This window comes from Carya illinoinensis, chromosome 9 (genome assembly GCF_018687715.1).
Source record: "Carya illinoinensis cultivar Pawnee chromosome 9, C.illinoinensisPawnee_v1, whole genome shotgun sequence".
Lineage (NCBI taxonomy): Eukaryota > Viridiplantae > Streptophyta > Magnoliopsida > Fagales > Juglandaceae > Carya > Carya illinoinensis.
The window spans coordinates 2,237,063-2,263,128 of NC_056760.1; the positions used below are offsets into that span (position 1 = coordinate 2,237,063).

Consider the following 26,066-nt stretch of genomic DNA (forward strand, 5'->3'; position numbering starts at 1 on the left):
TGCAAAAGATTAATTTCGAATTTTGATGTAAAAAACTTTGCATCAATTTTTAAATTGTTGCAAATAAAGATTTTTTGCAGCAATTTTATTTCCATCAAACTTTTAATTGCTAGAAAAAGGCTTTATTCTTGTAGTGCGATAAGGAAACTTATATATATATATATATATATAGAAAGATTTCAAATAAGGAAACTTCAAAGCTGTTTCTCGTGCTTGGTAAAAATAAAATATTTTGTTGAATATAATATCAAAGCGCGTATTTAATTAATATTCTAAGAAATAAAAATGGTTAATTGCCGGTCTTTCTGCTCCATCTTGATTCTTGATGACTGATATTTTAGAAAGTCGTCAGGCCCTCTGAAAACAAGCCATTATCTTTTGACATATAAATTAGTAGATCGATCTTCTGCTTGATTTAGCAAGCAATATATATGCATGATGCAGGCCAGCAGAAGCCACTGAACGTCTCTACTTTGATCATGTCGTAGGCAACTTAATTTGACATTTCACGCCCTTTTGTTTTTTTAAATGTATTTATTCAATGCTGATCGATGAGTACTTCCCAACCATGCATGCGGTTATTTTTTTAACTCTGATTAAATTGGTTATGCACAAAGTTTTAATATATATATATATATATATATATATATATATGTATATACTGATCATGGGCTGACAGGCAGCAGGCATCTTAATTTCAACGTGCTTTAGCAGCCATGTTTACTAGGGCTTCAGATATCAGATATGATTTGTTGAAAGTTTTTTTTTTCCCGTTAAGATCATGGATCATTAATAGATATTATATATTTTTTTTGTTAGTATATATATTGATTATAAATGCTTGAGATCTTTAAATCTCCAGCCTATAGGATATTTTTTTTCTACGAGACTTTCCTCTTGATCTTCCATGCATGCATGGCAGCTTGTAGCTAGATACAAGAAAGTAGAAACCATTTTGGATTCAAGAATTGATCACAAAAAAGAAAAAAATTACACGTGTTCAAGAATTTTCAAGTGTTCAAAGGAAATTTAAAGATGAGAATGCATGCACCTGCAAGGCAGCAGCCAAAATAAATAGCTAAAAGAATATTTACAACTCCGAATCAAAATAAGCTATTTAACCACATGCAGAAACAGATCATCACAGGAACTGAACTTGGAAGCATTGAATTAACTTAGAGGAACGGATTCTACGACCAATCGCCATTTTTGACCGTAGAACAAAATAAATGTAAAGTTATATTTATTGTAAAGTAGATCTAATAGATTATATAAAGTTATATCTATTTATAAAATTATTTTTATGTAATCTTTTTTTTGTAACTATAACAATACTCTTTAAAATTTGAAGTGCTATATATAAAAGGCAGACCAACTGCAACGACAATTCTTAATTAAATGAAATTTATTACACGATATATACGTAAGCATGAAATAATTATTAGAGTTGGCGCTATATATAGCTAATTGGGATTTTGGGGGCGGCGGACCATGAAAAATTCAAAGGAGCCCTCTGTAGGTATAAATTCTAGTTGGTGGATTTTTTTCACAGAACATACATAATTATTGTCAAAACTCTTTCTATATGTAATCATAGCAATATCATGCATTGACTCGAACTCTTTGTAAATTATAATTTGACTTCGACCAAGTAGTACTGCTAATTGTGAACTGTGCGCAACAAGCAACTCTCTCTCTCTCTCTCTCTCTCTCTCTAGTACTGTATAAAGCGTGGTCCAAGGCGATCGATCAAGGATGCACTACAACAATTTGAGGTTTTTGCCACCAATTCTTTCTCCATGACACAAGAGGGTGGCAAACATCCACTAATTCTCTCCAAAACTAGTCGTGGAAAGGAAACATACTTTTTACCATGAGTTTAGTTCGGTGAGAATAATTTAGTGGGAAAAGGAATTTTTATCACTAACAAATATATTTTTTGCCACCACTGGAATTAGTAGGAAAAAAAGTGAAAATAAAAACTTGGTCCTCATGGGTTATATCCTTTAACGTAGAATTTTTTTCTTTTGCCATGATAAGGACTTAATCGCAAAAGGTTATGAGGTCTCACATTATTGTATCCGTCGGTAGTTGTTTATTTGCCACGATGATGTATGCTTTTTGCGACGACTGAAAGTGGCCGGTATTGATAGAAAAATAATAGAAACGAGGCATAATCCCCGCGTTACCCCGCGAGACCCATCTTCCCTTTCCCCTTTCTTTGTTTTCCCCGTACGCCCTTTCCTTTCTTCCCCAACCATCCCCCTATGCCCTACCTCGCGATAATCACCATGGCCCTCTCCCTATAGACGGCGGCTAATTCGCAGGGAGCATAGGATCCGCCCCACCAACGCAACCTCACCGATTGGTGCCTATTAATTGTGATGATGCCCTAGACTCCAGAACCCTCTCTTCAGCCGGAAATCAGTGGGTGCGTCCCCTCTCTCTCTCAATTGATATACACAGTAAGCCTCTCTCTCTTCTCCCTCCGTGTTCTCTATCTATCGGTTGTATGATTGTGTACCATTATAGAAACTTTTGTATGATTGTATACGATTTGAGGGAAAATATTATGATATGGTTGTCACAACAGATTTGAGTGGTAATTGCTTGACTGAATCTAGATTTCTGGAGTTATATTATCTGCATATGCCCGCTATTTAGACAGGAAAAAAAGCTGAAGGATAACAATCAGATTTTGGTTGTTTTTTAGTTTTAACGAAATGGTAGACCAGCCCTCTGTTCTGAAAATACCCCTGTATTAGATTTAGCATTTAGATTTATAATAAATGAAATTAGTTGCTTAAAATGCCATTAATTCAGCACTCTAATTAGTTTGTATGGAATTTGTAAACTGTATTGCACAAATGATAACCCATCATCATTTTCTCCTTCAATGAATAATCGAAAGTTTTTACGTTTTTTTGGACATTCTTTGTAATGAAAAAGCATACGAACAGAGAACATGATTGTTGTGGAGAATATTATTAGGTAAGATGTTGACGTTTCGTGAGCAGCCCCAAACCTTTATATTTCCCTTGAGATCTTTATTGCTCTTGTTTGGTTATTATACACAATCTCCTTGGGTAAATTTTTTGGCAATAAGTACTTATGGTCTGAAAACATAAAGGTTTGTTAGGGTGTCACATACTCACTTGTGATTGTATCTAACCAGCTGGCTCATGATAAGCTAGTACTATTTGGTTCTTCGCACACTTATTGTCTGAATCCACACATGATTTTTTTGTCTATCAGACATGCATGCATACATGCCCAGCTACTCACAATAGCTTAGTGTACGTGGGAATGCAAATTATAGGTATTCTGGCTAGGGGCCTATATTGTGTATGGTTGCATCATACCCTTAACAGAAATGTTGTCCATGCTGTTATAATGGTAATTAGGGTTGTCCAGACTCGTGGTTAAATTTCCTTTAACCCATACTCTATTGATTGGAAGGTGGAATTGTTTTTTAGTGTTTGTTCTCATGATGTAGTAAAGCTGAAATCAGTTCAAATGATATCCCAACTAGTATTCCCAATGCACCAGATTGTTGTCATGAAGGTCCACTGCTAATGGTCAATTTTCACTTTACCATTATTATGGTTGGCTTCTTTAACTCCTAAATTCTATGAATCATTAGCTGAGATCTTAGAATTTAGGAGATGGGCAATCTTCCAAGGCTGGTTCTTTGGAGCAAAGATAGCCCTTATTGTAAGTAGCTCAATGTGCCGTAATTCACATTGAGCTGATGTGCTTTGCTTTTCTAGACTCACATCTCCACTATAATCACAATTATAGTGGGATTTGCTCCAATGATCCACTTTAACATCTTGTAGTGGGGTTTGCTTTAAATGGTATTTTCATGTTTTTCTCAACTTGGTATGAGACAATTTTTCTGATACTAGCAGTCCCGCACAAGTTCTGATTATTGTTGGTCACTATAATTGGTTAGCTTAATAGTGCAGGGTTGATTCGTGTTTAGGTGAAACAACAAATGGATTCTTTTGTATGTTGGTATGTTAAGTCAGCTAAGAATATATATTCTAATGGGGCTGCTCATACACTAGGGTATGAACTCTTCAATAAGGGATTAGTAAAGCATGTGGTTGATATGGAAGATTACCCTTCTTGTTTTCATTCCTTCATTCTGCTACCGACTTCTCAACCCTGTATTGGAAGGTACTCCCTTTATGAAAATTTACATTAACCATACTTTCATACACAACTTTCTTCTTCAAAAGGTTAGGGTTATTAGGACTGGCCCAGATTAACATAGCTCTTATAATAGAATAAGAGCTTTTTCTCCCCTCATATCTCATGTATGTGGGGATTGCACATTACTCTACATAACCCCTAATACATGTTTAGCATGGTTGCATTAACGTGCTGGATCATTTCTGCATTACCCTAAACCATTTTGATTTTTACACTCTATGCTTAGCATAATTTGAACCTGCTACCTAATCTATAATTGGGGAATGGTAATCCAACCAATTCACACACACACATAAACCCACTCCTCTACCTATATAGTTAATTATATACGGAAAAACAGAGGGCAAAAACATTGGTCTCGGTTTCACCCCTTTAGGTTGATTCCCCCCAAGGTCAACGGACTGTCCACACTAGATATCCTCTCCTTTTTAGTGTCTCATGTCATGTCCTAATATAGTAATGTTGGTTATCTTGATCAAGTCTGATCTTCTTGGGTCTATTATCCCCACCTGACCAATACATGAATTCAGATTTTCCTGTCAAATTTATGCAGAGGCTGTGTGTCACAAACAATTTAATTCAGATTTCTGATTCTCTTGACTTCAAATGATTTTAATTCTCAACATAGACGTAAGGATGTAAATGTAGTGTGTTTAAATTTCAATACCAATGATTTTGCCGGACGGTGAATTCAATCCCTTATTTCACCGTTTATTGTGTGGTTCATCACTCATATTGATATTCACTCTGCGGATAAACTGGTTAATCTTTAATGGATTCATGATTGGTGCGGGCCATTTTCAATTTCTCTATCCTATCCTGTTTTTATACATCACCCGAAGCCGAAGGAATTAGTTTTTTTTTTCGTATTTATTTTTTCGTTTTTTTTTCCCACATACTGAATTTTACCCTTGAGTTATACATCATCTTATTAATTCATGCGACTATATTGTTTTGTAATATTATGACTTTGTAACATTTCTTATTCATCATATACTATTTTCCCATATGTAAACCTTCCATATGTAAACCTTCCAGTATGTAAAACTTTCACAATGATCCCAACAACTATATCCGGGGAAAAAAAACTGCAGCACAGATAATCCATATACATGTTCAGCTACAAAAATATATTTGCCGTTATCCATATGTAAACCTTCCATATGGATCCACCTAGTTTGCGTCTAATCACCTTAAATTTAATTTAAGGTGTAACCAAAATCATTACTAAGTTAGAGGGTAGGACACTCCAATTCTGATGCTAGCTTCTAATCCTTTGGGAAAGATACCCAACTCAGATTAACAGCATGTGGACTACACATTGGTTAACCATATGCATTTGGTCCCAAGCATATAGTTAATCTGTTTGGATTTTTTAAATAACTATCTCTGTATCTGCAACCTCGCCCTAAACAACAATCTTGTGGGACCAGCTTGTAATTGGCATGATCATTACATTGTCAATCTCTTCATGATGGCCACACACCACACTAATGTGCAGCTATTAACCGCCTTCTGACTTAAATGGATCAGGATGCCGCATGTTCCCATTAATTAACTACACGCAACAACCATAGGCATGCCAATATACTTTCATGTATGTGATCTTTGACCTTATACATCACAGTATTGGATGATTTTGAGGTTTAATTGTTGGATATTTAGTTTGAAGTCCCCAAGGTGAAAATACTTGTAGGTCTCCAAGATTTTTAACAGCTATTGACAGTTTCATAGCTATAAATCATTCTGAAATACTCTGTAATCTACCAATATCCTAATATGTTGTTTGCTTCCATTTGGTCAGCTTCATACTATGGATAAGTCTTGGATGCATATCAATGATAGATTGCATTCCAGTGACTATGCTGAAGGGGTTAGACAATTCGTCGCTATGGCCATTTCCCACACTGCTAATACTGATCAGATTAGGTGTCCATGTAGAAGATGTCGGAATAGAGCTTTCCACTCCATTCGTACAGTTGAAGATCATTTGTTCTTTAGAGGGATTGATCCAACTTATACTCCATGGATATTCCATGGAGAAGATGATCCATTCCGGAATTCAACTTTTTCGGACGAAGAAGAAGATGATCCATTGGCTCATAGTGATTATATTGATGATCTCGATGAGCTTTTAGATGACATCCATCATGGGTCGTATATGGATCATCATATCAGAGCTGACGGTGAATCTTATGGTGGCGATCAGCCCTCCACCTCTACTCCTCCTGTGAACTCTAATTTCGAGGACTTGGTAGCTGATGCACGACGTCCACTTTATCCTTCATGTACTAAGTTCTCAAAGCTATCATTCATCGTTAAGCTGCTTCACATCAAGAGCATAGGTGGGTGGACCGTGAAGTCTTTTGATATGGTCCTAAAGCTCTTGCAAGAGGCATTTCCTGATGCTCTATTCCCTGATTCATATAATGATGCCCGTCGCTTGGAGCGGGGATTGGGATTTAGTTACGAAAAGATTCATGTCTGCCCAAATGATTGTACCTTGTTTTGGAAGGAAAATGCATCGTACAATGATTGCCCTAAATGTGGAGCATCTAGGTGGGAGCAGAGCACAATTCAGGGCCGAAGGATACCACAAAAAGTACTCCGACATTTTCCCCTTAAGCCGCGCTTGCAGAGGCTATATATGTCAAAGAAGACAGCCCAAGACATGAGATGGCATGTAGATGGGCATGTTGACGATCTGACGTGCATGCGACACCCATCAGATTCGAAGGCTTGGAAGGACTTTGATAAGAAACATATGCCATTTTCCACAGATCCTCGCAATGTTAGACTTGGTTTGGCCAGTGATGGGTTTAACCCATTCAACAACATGAGTAGACCGTATAGCATTTGGCCAGTACTGCTTGTGCCGTACAACTTGCCCCCCTGGCTATGCATGAAAGAACCATACACTATGCTCTCGTTGCTAATACCTGGCCCTAAGTCACCAGGTAATGATATTGATGTCTTTCTGCGTCCTCTACTCGATGAGTTGAAGGAGTTATGGGAAGAGGGTATTCGTACGTATGATGCATACAGCAAACAACACTTTATGTTGCATGCAGCGCTACTCTGGACAATCAATGACTTCCCCGCATATGCCAATCTTTCTGGGTGGAGTACAAAGGGCAAGATGGCATGCCCCCATTGCATGACTGACACAAATTCACAATGGTTGGTATATGGCCGCAAGCATTGCTATTTGGGTCATCGACGATGGTTGGCCCCAGATCACAGTTGGAGACGGAAAAAAAATGCTTTTAATGGACATGAAGAGCACAATCTCCCCCCATCAAGGGTCCAGGAAGAGCAATTGCTACAACAATTGAGTCAAGTGTCCCATCTTCAGTTTGGTAAATCTTCTACCAAAAGGAAACGAACTCCCAATCATCTTAATTGGACGAAAAAGTCAATATTTTTTGAACTTCCTTACTGGTTATCCTTAGGTTTGAGACATAATCTGGACGTCATGCATATAGAGAAAAACATATGCGATAACGTTGTTGGAACATTGTTGAATATTGAAGGTAAAACTAAGGACTCTGCCAATGCACGTAAAGATTTGGTCAATCTTGGAATAAGGAAAGAATTGCATTTACAACAAAATGGCGAGTCTATAACCATGGGTCTTGGATGCTACATGTTAAATTTAAATGAGCGAAGGGCTTTTTGTGAGTGGTTGTCAAAAGTTAAATTCCCTAATGGGTTCGCATCGAATATTGCTCGGTGTGTCAATGTTCATGAGGGAAAGATCAGTGGAATGAAGAGCCATGATTGTCACGTATTTATGCAAGCACTGTTGCCGGTTGTTATTGGTGGGTTCTTACGGGCCGACGTGCGTCAAGCCTTACTAGAGTTGTCTTGGTTCTTCAAAGAATTATGTTCCCGAACTTTGAACTTACCAGTGTTGCATCGTCTTCATGCTAATATTCCCTTGATTCTCTGCAAATTAGAAATGATATTCCCTCCAGCTTTTTTTGATATCATGGTGCACCTCTCTATTCACTTGCCAGAGGAGGCTCTACTTGCAGGACCCGTGCAATACAGATGGATGTATCCTTTTGAGAGGTACTTAGGAAAGTTCAAGCGGTACGTCCGCAACAGAGCCCGTCCTGAAGGCTCAATTGCTGAGGCATATGTGCATCTCGAGTGCCTTACATTCTGCTCTATGTACCTCCATGATATAGAAACTAAGTTTAATAGAGAGGAACGCAATAGTGATGTACTTAACAGTTCTGCTGAGGAGGGGAATAGGGCAAGTTTATCGGTTTTCTCACAGAAAGTTAGACCATTGGGGACAGGGCACCACCACAAATTAGCCGACATACTAATGGTCAAGGCCCGATGGTATGTTCTTAATAATTGCGTGGAGGTAGAGCAATACATTGAGTACGTCCATCATCCTACTGTTCAATACTTTAGGTTATCAACAGCAATTGCTGATACCTTCTAACAAAATACTTGTATTGACAGGGAGCACTATAACAAGATGAAAGAAGAGAACCCTGATAACATCGATCGTAGGCACCAGAGTCAATTTCCATCGTGGTTCAGGGCACGGGTAAGAGTTTGTTTCCTTCTGGTCGCATGTAGTTAAGTTAACGTTGATATTCCATAATTAGCTGTAATGATTTACACTTTCGCTTTCCTCTTGTCTGGTAGATTCGAGAGCTACGTGCAGTTAGGCCAACAGAGGTATCCGACGACATATATGCATTAGCATGTGGTCCAGATCCATGGGTCGCATCTTATGCTGGATGCATAATGAATGGTGTTCGATTCCATTCAATGGAGCGTGAAAGGCATCGCCGCACTCAAAACAGTGGGGTTGCGGTGCATGGCGAGCATCGGGGATCCACCGTTGACTTCTACGGAGTGTTGCATGATATTATAGAAATGCGCTACATGGGTTGGCGTAAGGTTTATCTATTTCAATGCTGTTGGTATGATGTTGGCGACCCGAGAAGGGGGATACGGGTTAGGGACCACTTAACGTTGGTGAATACTGCTAGGCAGTGGTATAAAGATGAGCCGTTTGCCCTTGCGTGCCAAGCAAGTCAAGTATTTTATTTGTCCGATCCAATTTTGGGTGGAAGTTGGCAGGTCGTCCATAAGGTAACAAGTAGAAATGTTTACAACCTTCGCGCAATGACGCCTGTTGAGGATGCGCTTGATGATGGTGAGTCATCATGGGATGACTCAGACGATGACCTTCGTAATGCACTAGACAACTATCCCCCTACTCTTGATGTTGATGAAGCCATGCCCGATCCATTGAACCGACTCGGTGAAGAGCATTTGCTAGTTGAGACAACAAATATCTCGCGTCCAGACCCGGCCCAATCAATCGACGATGATGTCGACTCCAATCCTGACCCAGGTGACGATGAAATGGGTTGTTGGAGGACATAAGTGACGATGACAACTCGGACAACGAGTCCAGCCATCCTCTGACTAGGGAGGATGATGATTAGTGCCCCAAGACATGATTGTAGTGAGTTTATTTGATGATGTTGAAAAGAAAATTTAGGAGTATGTCTAATATTGCCTGTCTAGTAGTTTTACCAAGACTAACAATCTAATATAGGTTCCATAAAGTTTTTATAGTTGCTCACCTGTAGTTGTAACTAATAAACTATAGGTGATTAGTTAAGCTAACGTACTTGCTGACTACGTGTATGTGTGTAATGCGCAGACAATGAATGACATAGGGTATCGACTCCATTTTGCTAGAAGATCAATGGGAAGCAAGCATGCGAATGCATATAGGTATGTTCTTTATGTGGTTAGCGTACAATGTTCCAATGGCCAAAGTTGAACAAATTAAGTAAAACATGTGGTCATTGGTTTCCCATGACCATTAAATTGATAACCAAATTGGTTGGGTTAGGTTGTGAAAGGTTGCTGTTTAACAAAATTAGATAGAGCTCAATTGGTATTCCATGGGTATGAAGTTTGGTATACATAACAAGGCAATGTATACATGATAATGTAACTAATAATCTTTGTTAACTTAGAAATATAAGTTGCTCAGTTACTCATAGATGGTCATTACATATTTTGTGCAGATTTCGGGGATTGCACATTAAAGCTAACGTGATGCTTGGAGAACCTACATCAAATGTCGAGCATCTAAGTTAGTATATTTTGTGATAGTGTGTTGGGATTTAAATGGTACAAATTGCTAGGCTATGGTTACAGTTGAATGTTAGGTTGATATTCAAATGGGAACAATTTAAGTCTTAAAGCGTAATTTGTCTCAACTGAATTCTATATTCCACTAATAAGTGAATGTGGTTGTCCTGGCTCATGTGGATTTAGTATGGAAAAATTGAATGCAAGTAGAACAAGATGTGTCCATATAAGATGACATAAAAGCACGCTGCATGGATGACATAGGGTATAATGCATCCGAATGGGGGAGTGATATAAATATTAATCCTAGTTAAGGGGTGAAATAACATTTGGTAGTTGCTGCAAAGTTAATTATAATAGGCGTACATGCGGCTAGTTATGCTCATCTAGGGTATATTATGTACTAAGATGTTTGCGAGTTAGTCAGGTTCACACACCATGGTGAATGCAAGTTATGTAATATTCGTTTACGTAAAGAACAACACTTTATGAAAACCATATGGATGAATCAGAGGTTTAAAATCTGTTTCACACAATATTAATCCTACTTAAGGGGTTAAGTAGAAACCAATGCATAAAGTTACATTGCCCATATCATATAGGTAAGTATTACTACTGACTTATATGATATGGCATGTGTGAAATCATAGGTAAAGAGCTGCGGCAGTTATACAACCATAAATGGAATATTGAGTGAAGATCAGTGAAATTTTATTTTCCATTCGCAGGCATGCGGGAAAATTTGTGATGGAGATGCCATGATCATTAAGTTAGCACAATCCAGAAAATAGAATATAAAATTGATAAGAATTGTAGTCTGATTTTTTTGAGGGGTCTCCCTTCGAGAATATAGCATCTGTGGTTGTGAAAGTTATATGTAGATGAACCAGTAAAGTACATTTGCATAGAGTGAAGAAGCAAAGTGTTTCTATATGATTGAATTGTCTAAAACAGAGTCCAGCTTCTAATATGTTCCTGACTAGGTGCAAATTGATTAATAATGAATTAATTAAGTATAATAAAGGGTTAGTGAGGTTCAGATAATCATCCACAAGCTAGCTTAGCTTGTGGATGATTATTAACTATGATACTCTGCCCAAAGTATGCATTATATTTGTGGCCAGGAAAGAAAAGAAATGTCTACCAATTATGCTGGCACAAGATTCATTCATGACTAGCAGGCATGGTTCCAATTGGAATATGTTTCTCCTACTTTAAACCCAAAGTACATCCGCAATATATAACTATAACAGGGCAGTGGTGTAAAGAGCTAAGTAGTTATTGATCCCCAGGATATTTTTTATAACACTAAATATCCTTTAACAAGCAATATTTAGTTACTCTTCAAAAGTAGTTCATTTAATGGTATGTAAGGATATAGAAATTGATTTATATGTATAGCAATGTCAGCATATATATTGTGGAGGGGAACGAGGGTGTATTTCCAGATCCAAATATTTCTAGAAGAGGCTTTTATGCCTAATTAATAACCACCAAATTCCAGTGAGTATAAAATCAGAATGCAAGCAAAATTAATTAAAAAGTTGCAGAATAAATTATAAGTCTCCTACCTAGAATTGGTGAATAAATCAATAATTACTTATTGCTCACCAACCTACCTATAGGGAATAATTTATAGTTTCCACTAACATGAATATCTCGCGTCCAGCGCATATACAAGTGCAAAATGTACTATACAGATTGAAATATCTGTATAGCAATTTAAGTAAGGGATATTTGCAAGTGCACGTAAATAGCATTCTACAAGGCATCCAACACAGATTAATAACCCAATGGGTGAAACTTAGAAAAGTGGTGGACATAGATAATTTAAGTCAAAATACAGAGCGGGAAAATTGTAAAATTCAGGGCGGGATATTTTAATTGTGATGATGCCTTTTGGCTGGGAAATGGCGCCAGTGATGGGGTCCACAGCAAAGCTGAACTGCAGGGTGGATTGATGAGGAATTGACAGCAGGGGAGTTGGTGGCATCGTACAGCAAGCTGAGAGGTTTGAAGTAGAGTCATACATAACATATTGGGTTCCTCAGTTCACGTAAAGCAACACTTCCAGTTGAGAAAAGGTTGAGAGTTTTTCTCAACCTTTTCCTTCACTGCACGGGTTCACCTAGACTCCCTTCTGAGCTGCTGGCCATTTCCTCTATATCCATTCACAACCCCACAGCTTCTCTATCCTCTTCACATCTGCCAGGCAAGCCAAAGTGGAAGGAATAGTCAGGTACACATTGCTACTCTACACAATTATATTTGTGCAACTCCTTCTGAATGGATGAAAAGGTTATACATTCTCGACAGTTCTCTGTTTTTTTAGCGTGTAATATCACTTTACAAAAACCTGTTCATGTAAAGCATGGATTTTTCTTCTTCTTAGGCAACAACTAAATTGTGGTAGGTTAAATTTAAGAACATATGTTGATTACATATCGGTTTGCATCAAAAAAGTTCATGCACTATACATCACAAGCATGTTATATTTGTCAAAAAACCATGCTGTTTTTTACACCAGCTTCATACTTCGAACAGTGCTACACAATGGGTGTTTTGTGCAATATTGTAGTAGCTGTGGTAAACCAGATACCCAAAGTGATCATCCTTAATACATCATGCATTACATAGCATGCATTGAACTCTCTTCTGAGCTGTAAGCGCTACTCAGTTATATTTTTATAGACATGGACATGTTTAGTTCCCTACATTGAGTATTACCTGGCTGGAATTTACAGAACGTTGGTGAAATAGGTTGTTCCCTGTTTTTACATATCAATGTAGTTTCTGGGTGGAGTAAAAGATAAATTTTTTTACTTTTCTAACACATAATAGCATCCACCTATGTGCACATCACAGTTGAAGAGCAGGACACCACTTCAATACTAGCACCAGTAATAGGGTAGGTACAGATGATTTTATCATGTTAGTATTACAATTTAGCTATAAATTGTAGAATAATGAAAATAGAAGTAAAAAAAAAGTGGTTAATGACTTCTTATTGATAAAGACATTTTGGCAGGTTCAGTTTGGTAAAATTGAGCCCTATGATAGTTAGAATATTTTGTTAAAATGACAATCACAGAGTTAAGACTTCAAGAAGACATATTAAAGTAACATGGGGAATGGTTAGTCTCTTACCCCACTAACTTAGAAGAGCCTTACATGCCTTGTTTTGTGAAACCAGCTGGCCTGCTACTTAGTGTTTTTTACATAAAACACAGAGGGCAAACTTTGTCGCATGGGGTCAAAGTTGGAGCAAAAACTTGTCAAATATTTCCCCCCTGGCTATATCATGTTAGTATGATAGGAAATCAATACTATAATGTGGCAAACATAACAATTAGAGGCTTATTTATCATTACTTTACATGTCGATACTGTTTTGTTTGGCAAATATGTACTTAATGTTGTAAATATGTTCCTGGTTGGATGCAGCAAAAACAGTATTGATATCCACCCAATAGCAAAGTCAAGGATGGTGAGAAGTATAAAGTTTCGGGGGGGTCGAGTCCGACATGGTAGAGTTCAGCTATGTAGTAGTCAAGTATAGGACACGTTGCCTCCGAGCACCGTGTTGCGGGATGAGCCGGACTCAAATGATTCAACTCAGGATGTAGGAGCAGCGGGTGCAATAGAGGTTTTGGGTGGACACCAGGTTGGAGATTCAATCACTAATAGAGGTATGTCATTCGGTGCAATAATCCAAGCTATAGCATTTACTAAGTATTTCTCAATTGATACACAATCAAATAGTAGCCTAATGCAATCTATACTAATGGTAGCTATATATATATGAGACAATAGTTATAACAATTTTCTGTATTGATGTAGATCCACCCCCTAAGAAAATGGGAAGAGGGCCAGCGAAGGGCACTCTATTTGAAAGGATGAGAAAAGTGGGAAAAATACCACTTGTTATACAAGATGGACATAGAGGGCCATCTTGCGAGAATGCAGCAATATTCACTGGGCGACTAACGGATATCATTAAAGTACATGCCGACATGAGGCATGCCAGTTGGAGTTGTGTACCTGATGATGAAAAGCAAGAATTGATTGACCGTGTTAGGGTAGGACTCTGTTTTTTAATGATAAACAACATAAGCTGCATTCGTACATATCCAACCCACAAGCTGGATCATGTTTGGCATTACTTTATGTAACAGCTTTGCTTCTTTGATATTGCAGGCAGATTTTGTTCTAGATTGGAATAGAGACAACCATCGTGAGATGGTTGAGACACATTTGGCCGACAAGTATAATACATATCATTATGCATTACACAAAGTATATTTAAAATATGCTTCACATGAAGAGGCCCTACGTGGTGGGACGGACAAGGTGGAGAAAGCTGTATGGGAAAAGCTCTGTGAACGGTGGGCAAGTGCAGCTTTCAAGTTATAATTTATGGACATTAAGTTTCTGCTCTATTTAGACCTTTATAACAAGGTCTGCAAAATTCTGTTCAGTATTGTAGCAACATAGCTGAAGGCACCTCCCATTTAATTAGGTTTCATATTCCTGTTTTTCTCGCACATGTTAAATAATATAGACATAATGTCGTTTATAAAGGGGCATTAATAAAGTGGAAACGGATGCAGGAGAAATCCAGAAGGAACAGTTCAAACAGGCAGAAACTCAAGGTCAAACACACCGGTGGCCGAAAATCCTTCATACGGATACTTGAGGAAAAGGTTTGTCATATGCATATGGTATAAAACCTTCCAGATTATGGGTATATCAGACAATAAAGTTACTCTTATTTGTGTGTTTCAGCGGGAGAAAGCTTCTAATATGGTAGAATTCTACAAGGAAACACATTGGTCAACACGGAAGGGTAAATGGATCAATGCAGCGACCGAACACAATTACGTAAGAGTGTTAGATTTAATTTTATATCTTTTAACAGGTTTCAAAGTAACATTAACAACCCCCTGATTTTCCTTTGATAACATTTTCAGAATTTGATGATTGAAAGGTTAGCTGAAAAGGATACTGAAGACGATGTAGAAGAAGCTGCTGACACGGTCTTCAAAGAAGTTTTGGGAAACAGACCTGGCTATGCGGTAGGCTTAGGGCACATGGTGATTCCAGACCCCTCTCCTTCAATGAAGAACAGTAGGGCATTTATCCGGCTATCGGAGGAGAATAAACGGAACAAAAGTGAAGCGGAAATGTATAAGAGCAAACTCGATGCAATGATGGGCGATATTGCGGAGTTGAGAAGGAATTTTTCTGAGCATGAGAAGGTCTTAATGAGCTATAGGAGCACTGATCAGCAACTTTATGGTAGTGAGTCTCATGGAGAGACTCAGCGAGATGCTTAGGCATCTCACTTGATATTCCAGGATTTTTGGCCATTGGAAATATTTTGTGGGACTCTATTTTTTGTGTGTTGTTTATAACATTTGTAACAATCCAATGGCCAAAGACTATAGTTAATTATATGTATTTTGGTACTTTAGTATTATAGTTAGGGTGCATATCTATTAATAGTGCAGGAAATGTAAAGCTGAAGGGTATTACTTTTTGAGTTGTAGCTATGTTGTTGTTATGAGAGGGTAAGTTCTCTCTCTCTCATATAGTAAAGATATGATCTTATGCTTGGGTCAGATTTGATTAAATTGACAGAAAAACTCCAAATCAGAAGGCTGATTTAAGTGTTTTCAAAATTGCAGGTTAGAAGAGTACTGTCCAGCTTTCAGTCATAATGTCCATCGTGGAAAGTAGATGCAGGGTTTGCTCATCTGATGATATACATTTTCAGAGCGGGAGGTAATTAGCTGGGCTGTAATTTGGGTATGTTTAGGACTCTATATTTCTACACACTTAGTGGAAATTTTCTCACTAATATCCATCGAAAGCACCCAGTAATCTGTTTGAGGTTTGGTTTAACAGCCCAAGTTGTTAGTTTATATGCTATAGTTAAATATTCACACCTAAGTAGTTAGATAAGATAAGGAAACCCTCTCTTATCTAACTATTTCGGATATATAAGGAAACGGTAGTAAAATGGACTACCGTAATCATCTATGTGTGGATAATAAAGTGGCATGTATATCTGGTATTGCTGATTGACCAACACTTGATGGATAGTGCGAAAATAATGTAGCTTTAAATTATTTTGTTTTCGTAGTTTTCAGCATATGAATTTTTTAAGTTTGATATTGGATTGTGCATTTAAATGAGTCTCTCTCATAAATTAGAGGAGGGGATATTTGACATATGTATATTGGTTGAAGGGGTAAATTGTTACAACAGATTGTGGGTCATGTGATGATGTGTATCTAACCATACTCTCATATGGGAGATTCAAGATACTCTGTAATCTACCATTGCTATGGAAGATGATGTTTCTGGGTATAAATATGGGTCGGTTGTTTTCTTGCAACACTAGCCCAATTCCGAATAGCAATTGGGCTGTTCTTAAATAACGGATATATTTAAGCATGTATTAATGTATTGCAAGCATGTGAATGGCAGACCTGCTATAGCTATGACAACTTGTAGAATATGCATGCAGGAACACAATAGCTTAATTCTAATGGTAGGTGTACATGCTCATTGAATGATGGTCTTTTGTATGTGCCAATTGAGTCTCCAATATTTAATTTTCCATACACGCACGAATTGCATTCATACAGCTAATTATAATTAATAAATCTGTATATGCTATAAGGGCTTGAGTATCTGTATTTAAAAATAAACCCAAGGGTATTATCAACGATTAGTATAGTACATTCCCACCCCATGCCATGTCATATAGTAAGAAGTATTCTCTTAGTTTTACACTTAACTTTTTGCTAAATGTTAAGGTAACATTTAGCAACCTGTTTTTGTGTTCATCAGGATTTCAGATTGTTGTGGAGAAAGATGTCAGCAACATCATCATACCCACACTACACAAGCTGTCTAGATGGACATTCTTCATGTTCACAATAGATGCTGCTGGAGAGAGTTGTGTTATCACCTGCTATATGTAACATGAATTCTGTCTTTCCCTTGTTGTACGTGGAAAGGAATGTAATTAGCAGTTTAATATATATGTTGGCAAATTTGGTTATTAAATGCTATTTCTATGGATGTTGGTAGATTATTGCTTCTTTATGGTATGGATATGATTTTTGCTTAACAGGTTATTAATTATAATTAGGGTTGTCCAGATTGGTGGGGTTTTGTGTGATTGGTTTTGAAATTGAGCAGATATTTGGATGCACTACTGTTGGAATGGATTTTACACTGATTTACCCAGTGTCAAATGATAATTCTTTGTGTCAATGACTGTGAATTCTATTCTTTTTTGCAATGATCATTGTTAAGAAACAAAAATGTGAGGTAAGGTGGCAGTGTATAAAGGAAACACTTGTTGTGCCAATATATATTTAATTTGCATGCTTAGATTCGTGGTACAAAATCTACTGCCCAAGAAATGGAATGGTGGGGAAAAAATTAGAGGAGCTATATGGACTCCCAATTAAGATAGACAGCACGAAGGTTGTCATGGCAAAATTCCATTTTCTGCAACAACCGTAATTATTGGACTGATGACTATTGAAATTGTATCCACGAGTGAAACCATCCGAATTCACTAATAGCCACCAGGGAAAATTATACCATATAGCCTATTGTCACCATAAATGATTGGTGCTAAATGGAGTAACAAATGGATTCCAATTTGTATTTCCGATCATATTCTTCGTGGTAAAAACATAACTTTTACCCACCAAATGCAGGTTTTGTGATAAACTGTTATTGTTCATGAATTATATGCCACCACACTCTCACGGCATCATTTGGTGGAAATTTCTTAATTCCCACGTAACTACCATGTTTTTCCGACTAATGTTACTCATGGAAATAACAAGATAAGCCACCACAAACGCACTGATGCACTATACTTTTGTCACGGCACAAGTTCATGGATTATAGAACTTTACCCAGTATCTTAAATGGAGGGGAAGACTTATTAGCAATGATACATTTCATGACAAATACTTATTTGCAATGGAAGGATTTTCGAGGAATTCCTTCTTTTGACAAGGACGCTGGTAAGTAAATATTATTTATCACTATATCACCTAATCCGAAACGACTTATACTCACGATGAAGTCAGTGGCTAAAACTTTTATACGAGTAGACGAGTGACGGTGAAATTCATGGCTATAGAGGTTTTTCGGACTGCGGCTGTGGTGACAAGTGATGTTCCTCTCACCACAAAGGACAAGGTAGCAAGGCAATTTGCCACGAAGGGAAACAGGTTTCTCCACCCCGAGCTGTCGTGACAAAAAGTGATTTTTTCCCACCACTTAATGAATTCATGTGAAAAGGTTAGTGCTCATGAATTATATGCCACCAACGAGTCACGAACGGAATTGGTGGGAAAAGCTGTTTTTCTCACATAACCCCCAGATATGGCCACCAAATTGCCTTGTGGAAAAAACCGAAATTTGTTGTAGTGATGTTACTTTCATCATTTTGCATGACCAACTAATTCGGGACTATACAATTCATTCAAACCCGAACCCCAGTATTTCATCATTTCTAATGTAACATAGACCCTTGATCAAGCGCTGTGAAGGTCTTTAATCCACTGAATGCCTGTACGTCAAAGAAATTAATTAAGGGTAGGTTTGAATAGTGAGATGAGAATTTTTTATTTTATTTTAAGTGTAAGTTTAAAATATCATTTTTTAATATTATTATTATTTTGATATTTGAAAAAGTCAAATTGAGATTTAAAAATGTTGAATTGTTTATTATATTTTATACGAAAATTTAAAAAAAAATTATAATGATGAAATGAGATGAGATGAGTTTGTATCTCATCCGGCCACTTGCCGAACCTGCCCTTAATAGAAAAATCTAGCAATCTTGTCATAGAGTTTATTGAATAGTGCACTGGTAGTGGCGGTAGTAAATTCATATGTCAAGTCTATTTTGGCAAAGCACATAAAATTAAACTATGAATAACTCTATTCTAAGGCATTTACAGTACCACACTTGCATTCACATGTCATAATTTGATTTAAGAGATAAATTTTAAAATTTGAATATTACAAATCAAATTATCATGTTATGTGGATCATGTGATGTGTAGTGTAGAAGTCTTAAAATAACAATACTTATGAACAATATTAGGATTGCGAGATATATATATATATAGGTTGTGTACGTATTGCGCACTACGAACTCCAAATCACCCAAGACTTCACTGCCTTTGAATTTCTCAACAGGTTTGCATGGATTGTGGATTCATTATAAGAAGAAACCCCAATTGTGTTTTCCTAATTAAACCAATATCCAAAAGATGAAAACATTAGTTAATGCTAAGATTATTTGACAAATTTATACAGAGATCATAACTTGGTTAATGTAAAGTGATTTGCTGCAAGGTTTGACAAATTGGAATTGGACTTAGATCGAACCAGGTGAGAACTGATTCAATGAATCGGAGAATAATTAATTCAATGAATTGGACGATTCATAAAATGTTTGGATGCAAGTAATTCGTTGATAATAAAAATATATATATAAAGTGATATTCATATATTTAAGTTCAAATTATGTAAAAGAGTTTAAAATGAATTTGTTGACTGGCTAGCTAGCTTTAATATATAAGAATATGATATAAATTTAACTAATAATTTCAATAAAAATAATATTTTTATCATTCTACAAAAAAAAAAAAAAAAAAATTAAGGTCTTCGAGTAATAATTAATAATAAGATCATGACAATAGCGCGCAGTACCAAAGACTCATTTTCCTTCTAGTACTCCATATTATTTTTTGTTTCAAATTTCTACCCTTTTGGGGTTTGTGATTTGTTGCGTGTCAGCCATTATTCCGTTTACATTTATTTGGCCGTAGTCTACAACTTCCTCATTAATTTGACCAGCGAAAGCTGCCATAGAATGAAATTATTGAGTAGAATCGTCCCATTAGACTGATTTTGTAGGAAACGACCAGTCTGATCGGGATGTATATATGTCTCTCACCCTCCTTTAATTTAGATTAGCCGCCTTCTTTTACCACTTTAACCAGAACAACCTTGTCCTTTCATATATACATTGTTATTTTCTTTAAGATATACACTATTGTGCATGTATTTGTGTTCATTCATGGATGACATTGAAGTTCCTCAGTATTTCCTTTGCCCTATATCCCTCCAAATAATGAAAGACCCAGTGACAGTCATAACAGGCATCACCTACGACCGAGAAAGCATTGAACACTGGCTATTCACCAGCAAGAAAACCACATGTCCGGTCAGCAAACAGGCCTTGCCAAAAGGCTCCGACTTAACCCCTAATCACACACTACGCCGCCTTATTCAGGCCTGGTGCACCCAAAATGCCTCGCATGGCATCGATCGGATTCCCACACCGAAACCTCCTCTCGACAAGTTTCAAGTCCTCAAACTGATTAAGCATCTTCGGCAACCTCAGTTACAGCTGAAAACCCTTAGAAAATTGGAGTTGCTGGCATCCGAAAATGATAAGAATAGGAGTCATATGCTTGACGCCGGAGTGCCAAAAGCCATGTTGTTGTTTATTGCGACCCGTTTCAAGGAAGGCCAAACTGATGGCCTTGAAGAAGCTTTTAGTGTACTCAATTCTATCCCGATTCCTTCAGCTGAAGCAAAGCAACTTCTTATGGAAAACGATCATATTATCGATTCTTTGACGTGGGTCCTTGGTTGCGAAATGGAAAACCAAGAACTCACTGTGAAATCCCATGCGATGATAGTGTTGAAAACAATCACCACAGATCCGAGCTCACGTATTCTAGAAAGATTGGAACCCGAATTCTTCAACACGATTGCGAGATTTTTAAGAAGTGGGACCACTCGACAAGGATCTAATGCCGCTTTGAATGTGCTGTTAGCTGCTTGTGATTGGGGTAGAAATCGAATGATGATGGTTGAAGCAGGCATAGTTTTCGAGCTCATCGAACTTGAGTTGGGATTGCCCGAAAAGAGAACGACAGAGCTCATTTTAGGAATATTATTTCATCTATGTTCCTTCGCCGACGGGAGAGCTCAGTTTCTGAGTCATAGAGGAAGTATTGCCGTGGTCTCAAACAGGATCTCGAGGGTTTCACCGGCAGCCGATGATCGTGCGGTTCTGATCCTTTCAATAATATGTAAGTTCTCAGGGACAAATATGGTGATTCAGGAGATGTTGAAGGTTGGAGCAGTATCAAGGCTTTGTTCATTGCTCCAAGCTAACTGTGACACATATTTGAAAGACACAGCAAGGAAAATCCTCAAGTCACACTCTGATGAGTGGAAGGATTCTCCTTGCATTGGTGTTCCTAATTAAGATCAATAATTCAGGTGAAATGCATCACCTACTTCATTCTGATCTCACTCTCACTCCCTATATATCCATATGTCATTTCGAACAAATTATATAAGAAAAACGAGGTGTGTTTACTTTGGCACGCATTCCTAGGACGATAGGTGTATTTTATGTATTCAAACAGTTTACCATGAGAATCAGGTGGATCCAGATCGAAGAGAGAAGATGCCAAAAAACGCTAATCTCTGAATTAATAAATTGGTAGAACAAAGAAAACTAAAAGCTAGCACGGTTTTGGATTAGAACTCCAGCACCAACCTCAAGAAGGGTACCACTGGTACTGATACCTTCGGCTTGTCTTCTTCCCAAAAAATTGCCTGCCCATATATTATAGATCAGCTTTTGTTGTTTATATTCTGAATTATACTGTATTGATTTCCTTATTTTATAGAAGTTCTTTTTTCGTGGGATTGACCGATATATTGGACAAGGATTAATCATTAACTTACACATTTTTGGCTTTAGATCATGATCATGATCAACGATAGATGAGCAATGGTAAAATTACCCTAAGAATTAGCTCGTACTCCTTGGGCTTTTGAGAATGAAACAAGCTTAATTAATTATTTTATCCCCGGCTTTAAGACTAATACACGAAGTGGCATATATATATATATATATATAGTGTCTCGACGACTTAAACGTAATTCATGAGCAAAATGGGATTTGAAATCTGAGGAATTAACCAAGGCTAACTGGGCATGTTGTTTAAAATAAATGAAGAATAATTAGGAGAGTTCAGAGTTCACTTCCCTTTGAACAATAGGATTAAAGAAGGAATGACTATGAAACTATCCAGATGAATATTTTCTGCCAAATATGATAGAATCGAAGTATGCAAAGTTGTCATGCATCCTCATCAATTACATATGTGTGTGTGTGTGGGTAGGGCATGCATGCATGCAGCTAGCAATGTTAATCCAGTTACAGCAGAGGTGGGGCGCGGCATGCTGGAATAATAGGTACGAGAAACTTTTCCAGGGAAGTAAAACTTTAAACTTGATTTCAGAAAATTTAACTCCCGATCGAGGATTCTGGGGATCAGATTACACATCTAATCGACAAATCAAGATCCGGTAGATCAAACGGAAAGAAAGCAATATTTGCATCACCGTGCTAGAAATATATAGCATCGATCCTTGTTGGCCTGTCAAGCCAATATGTATTAATACAAATTTTCCTGTAAAACATGGTACTGAGCATTAACTTATTAATTTAGGCTTTAATGATTGGAATAGCGCCGATGCCCGAACCTGATCATATAGCTTGCCAATATTGTTTTTTAAATAACCAGAAATAATAAAGAATTCACTTCGTTTTTCTATTTTGAGGTTTAATTAATTATATTAATTGTCTAGTAAATCAATTTTATATACGCGCGCATGCAACGACTACGCTTTGATTGATCAAATCGGAAAGTAAACTGAATCCGGCCCTTATATATTGGACTTCATTAGTGGTAATAAAAGATTCCACATACAGTTCGTGTAGCCAAAGATCACGATTAATTTCATCAATGTACCATGTGAATTTCATGCAGTAATTGCCAGGCCGTACTTTTTTTAAAAATTGAAGGCATTATGATTTCTCAAAGAATTAATCACATTTCCACTCGCGTGTACTTCAATATATAATTATATATTGTAGCACTTCATCATGAATTGTGCACTAACTATATATAAATATATATGAAAAATGATAGCCTTGTTACGGGTTTATGTCCGGTTTACAATATAGCTACGTGTTAGCTAGTTTGTGAATCAGACACTTCATATATAAACAAAAAATGAAAAAAAAAAAAAAAAAAAAATTGAAAACGCAAGATCTGGCTCATCAAGCCCATTGCCCACTGTACACCATTTTGTCAAGAAATTTGCTAAGTAGCTGCTAGAACGTCCGCAATTCCGGCCCTACACCATGCATGCTCCGTTCATACGAGCTTCTCTCTCTCCCTCTCTAATTTTCGAGTTTCCCTACGCAGAAGTCAATCGCTCTCATATATATTTGCAATTATTAATTATTAAAAAAATATATATCTATGATTATTATATATAATTAATAATTGCAAATTAAGCTTTCACAATTAATACCACATGATACAGGGAGGAATTAAGAGATGGATATACGTGGAATCATAACCGTCAAACGTACGTTGTCACGAGAGCCATGGTTACTTATTAATTACCCATTGACCCAATATGGGAAGACTTCATGTGATCATTAAAAATAAAAAAATGGCGGACGGACGTACGCAGGGCTCAAACGCCATTAATTCATAAAATAACTTACAATAAAAAGAAAAAGAACTTAATTATAACAAAGCCGGCCGTGAACCAAATAATTTAGACATGCATACACATGAAACAATTAACATTATTCATGCGTAACGAGACTTCAACAACTTAACTTTAAAATCTTGGATTTAAATATTTTTAATTTAGCATGACATCAATATGGAGTGTTTTTTTCTAACATCAAAGATATAAATAAAAAAATCTTCATAAACCAGCAATATGAGCACCAACTTTCGTTCCTATAATCATTAATAAGGGATAGTGCTGTAGTCACAAAGTAATTTTACAAACTAACATACATGATTTAATGTGATCTGTCAAATCTATTTTATAATAAAAATAACTTTACAATCTGATAAATCACATCAAGCCACATCAGTACTTTCTGATATATATTATTTTTATGTAATCACTTTATAACTTGAGTATTTCTCATAATTAATTACCAACCTTCCATGAATTTTCATCGGTGCAATATATATTGGATTTAATTAATAAATAAAATATTTCATATTTTTTTATATAATGGGGCTTGTCATAATTAATACAACTACTAAGACCATATTGACGGAGGATCATATTATAGGCCAATATCCATCGATGGTATTCTCATTATACAGTCATAGCTAGATGCACTCCATCCTTTGCTTATGTTATTATGTATAGCATTATTTAACAAGGAAATTGTACAATAAGTAGTTTTGACGAGAAATTGGAGATGACATCATCATGTTCATATATAGATTAATTAAGCATGTTTAATTTGTTGCGATTTATATTTTGAAATTCAATAGTGATCTTCTTAATTTGATGCGATCCTCTTAATTAATTATAATTCGGAGAGCTAGCTCGGTCGGGGTCTAAGTTCCATTAATTCCTTTTTAACGACTTATTTTTTATATATAATTTATAATTCCTGACCAAATCATGACCGGCGAAATGTGGCTGTTGATTCAACAGTTGACTACATTGCCAAGAAGAAAATGGCTGAATTTTACTTTAATTTTAAAGACACGTATGAGGTACTATTTGAGCGAGGATAATTATTTTTTAAGATTTTCAACGATATGATCCGAAGATTATTATATATTTTTGGATGCATCTAAGTGACGCAGATTCCCCCTCAAAACCATTTTTATGGGCAAAGTATATTATATATATATATTCTCTAGTAAAATGGTGGAGTCCATATTATATAGCTAGCTAGCTAGTTGTATTCATGTAATGATATATATGAAAAGTTAGGACTTTCGTACGTCCACTTGTAATTAGTGTACGTAGTCATTATTCTTCACTGGCAGCATATATAAACTCGAAATATTTTCTCTCCTCGGTAAATAAGCGTTTTATTTGGTGGAAAAAATGAAATATTTCAAACAGTATATATATGATTTAAATTCGAGAAATAAATTAAACAAAACCACGTACGGTTTAATATTTTTATTTAAATTAATTAAGTTTCAAATATATATTTTTTATGAAATGTTCTTATGCAATATTGTCAGGAAAAATAATGATATTTTGGGATGGATAAATAATTCCTAATTACAACACTTAATGAAAAATCAAAGACGATAAATCAGAAAACGCTATTGAGGCCACTAATTAATCAACGCTAAAGAAAATTCAGCTTTTGATCAGCCAGCTGAGCATTTATAAGGATGCAGGAAATTTCAAAATTAAGGAGGTTGTTAGATTTTCCGAATCGATCATATAGTCCAATAATATTTTCATTTCACGTGAAAATTAACAAGACGTTCTGGATTCCAATTACAACATAATTATAATTAAAAATAAAATAAAAATAAAATAAACGGCAACGCTGCTGGCACACGGCTTGATCTAAATCAGTGTGATGATGATCGCAATGATCCAGATGATCAGTCCGTGGTCGTATCTACTAGCTAGCCAACAGTATATGCAAGGAGTAGATAAGGACAAGTCAGCGTTGCTAAATGCGCTTTTGCTTAGACTCCGACTTGGCTGGCGGATTTGACATTTTAGCCGTGGATAAGCTTGCCACTACCTACGTACTATTCTTCA

At 36.6% G+C, this 26,066-nt stretch overlaps 2 protein-coding genes across 2 annotated transcripts; both read left to right on the forward strand.

The window, feature by feature from the left end:
• Positions 1 to 6,379: 6,379 nt before the first annotated feature.
• LOC122275905 lies at positions 6,380 to 9,636 on the forward strand. Its single transcript, XM_043085243.1, has 3 exons — positions 6,380 to 8,571; positions 8,698 to 8,785; positions 8,887 to 9,636. Exons 1-3 carry the CDS (start codon positions 6,380 to 6,382, stop codon positions 9,634 to 9,636), a joined length of 3,030 nt encoding a protein of 1,009 aa, XP_042941177.1.
• Positions 9,637 to 20,338: 10,702 nt separating this feature from the next.
• LOC122277374 (E3 ubiquitin-protein ligase PUB24-like) lies at positions 20,339 to 22,062 on the forward strand. Its single transcript, XM_043087338.1, has one exon. The coding sequence runs from the start codon at positions 20,470 to 20,472 to the stop codon at positions 21,688 to 21,690; it is 1,221 nt and encodes a 406-aa protein (XP_042943272.1). The 5' UTR covers positions 20,339 to 20,469; the 3' UTR covers positions 21,691 to 22,062.
• Positions 22,063 to 26,066: the final 4,004 nt, after the last annotated feature.

Excerpts from the sequence above, each read along its gene's own strand:
- LOC122275905 (XM_043085243.1), top strand. The coding sequence starts at position 6,380 with ATGGATCATCATATCAGAGCTGACGGTGAATCTTATGGTGGCGATCAG. Across the intron at positions 8,572-8,697 it reads CTAATGGTCAAGGCCCGATG|GGAGCACTATAACAAGATGA; the intron begins GTATGTTCTTAA and ends TTGTATTGACAG. Across the intron at positions 8,786-8,886 it reads CATCGTGGTTCAGGGCACGG|ATTCGAGAGCTACGTGCAGT; the intron begins GTAAGAGTTTGT and ends CTTGTCTGGTAG.
- LOC122277374 (XM_043087338.1), top strand. The coding sequence starts at position 20,470 with ATGTATTTGTGTTCATTCATGGATGACATTGAAGTTCCTCAGTATTTC.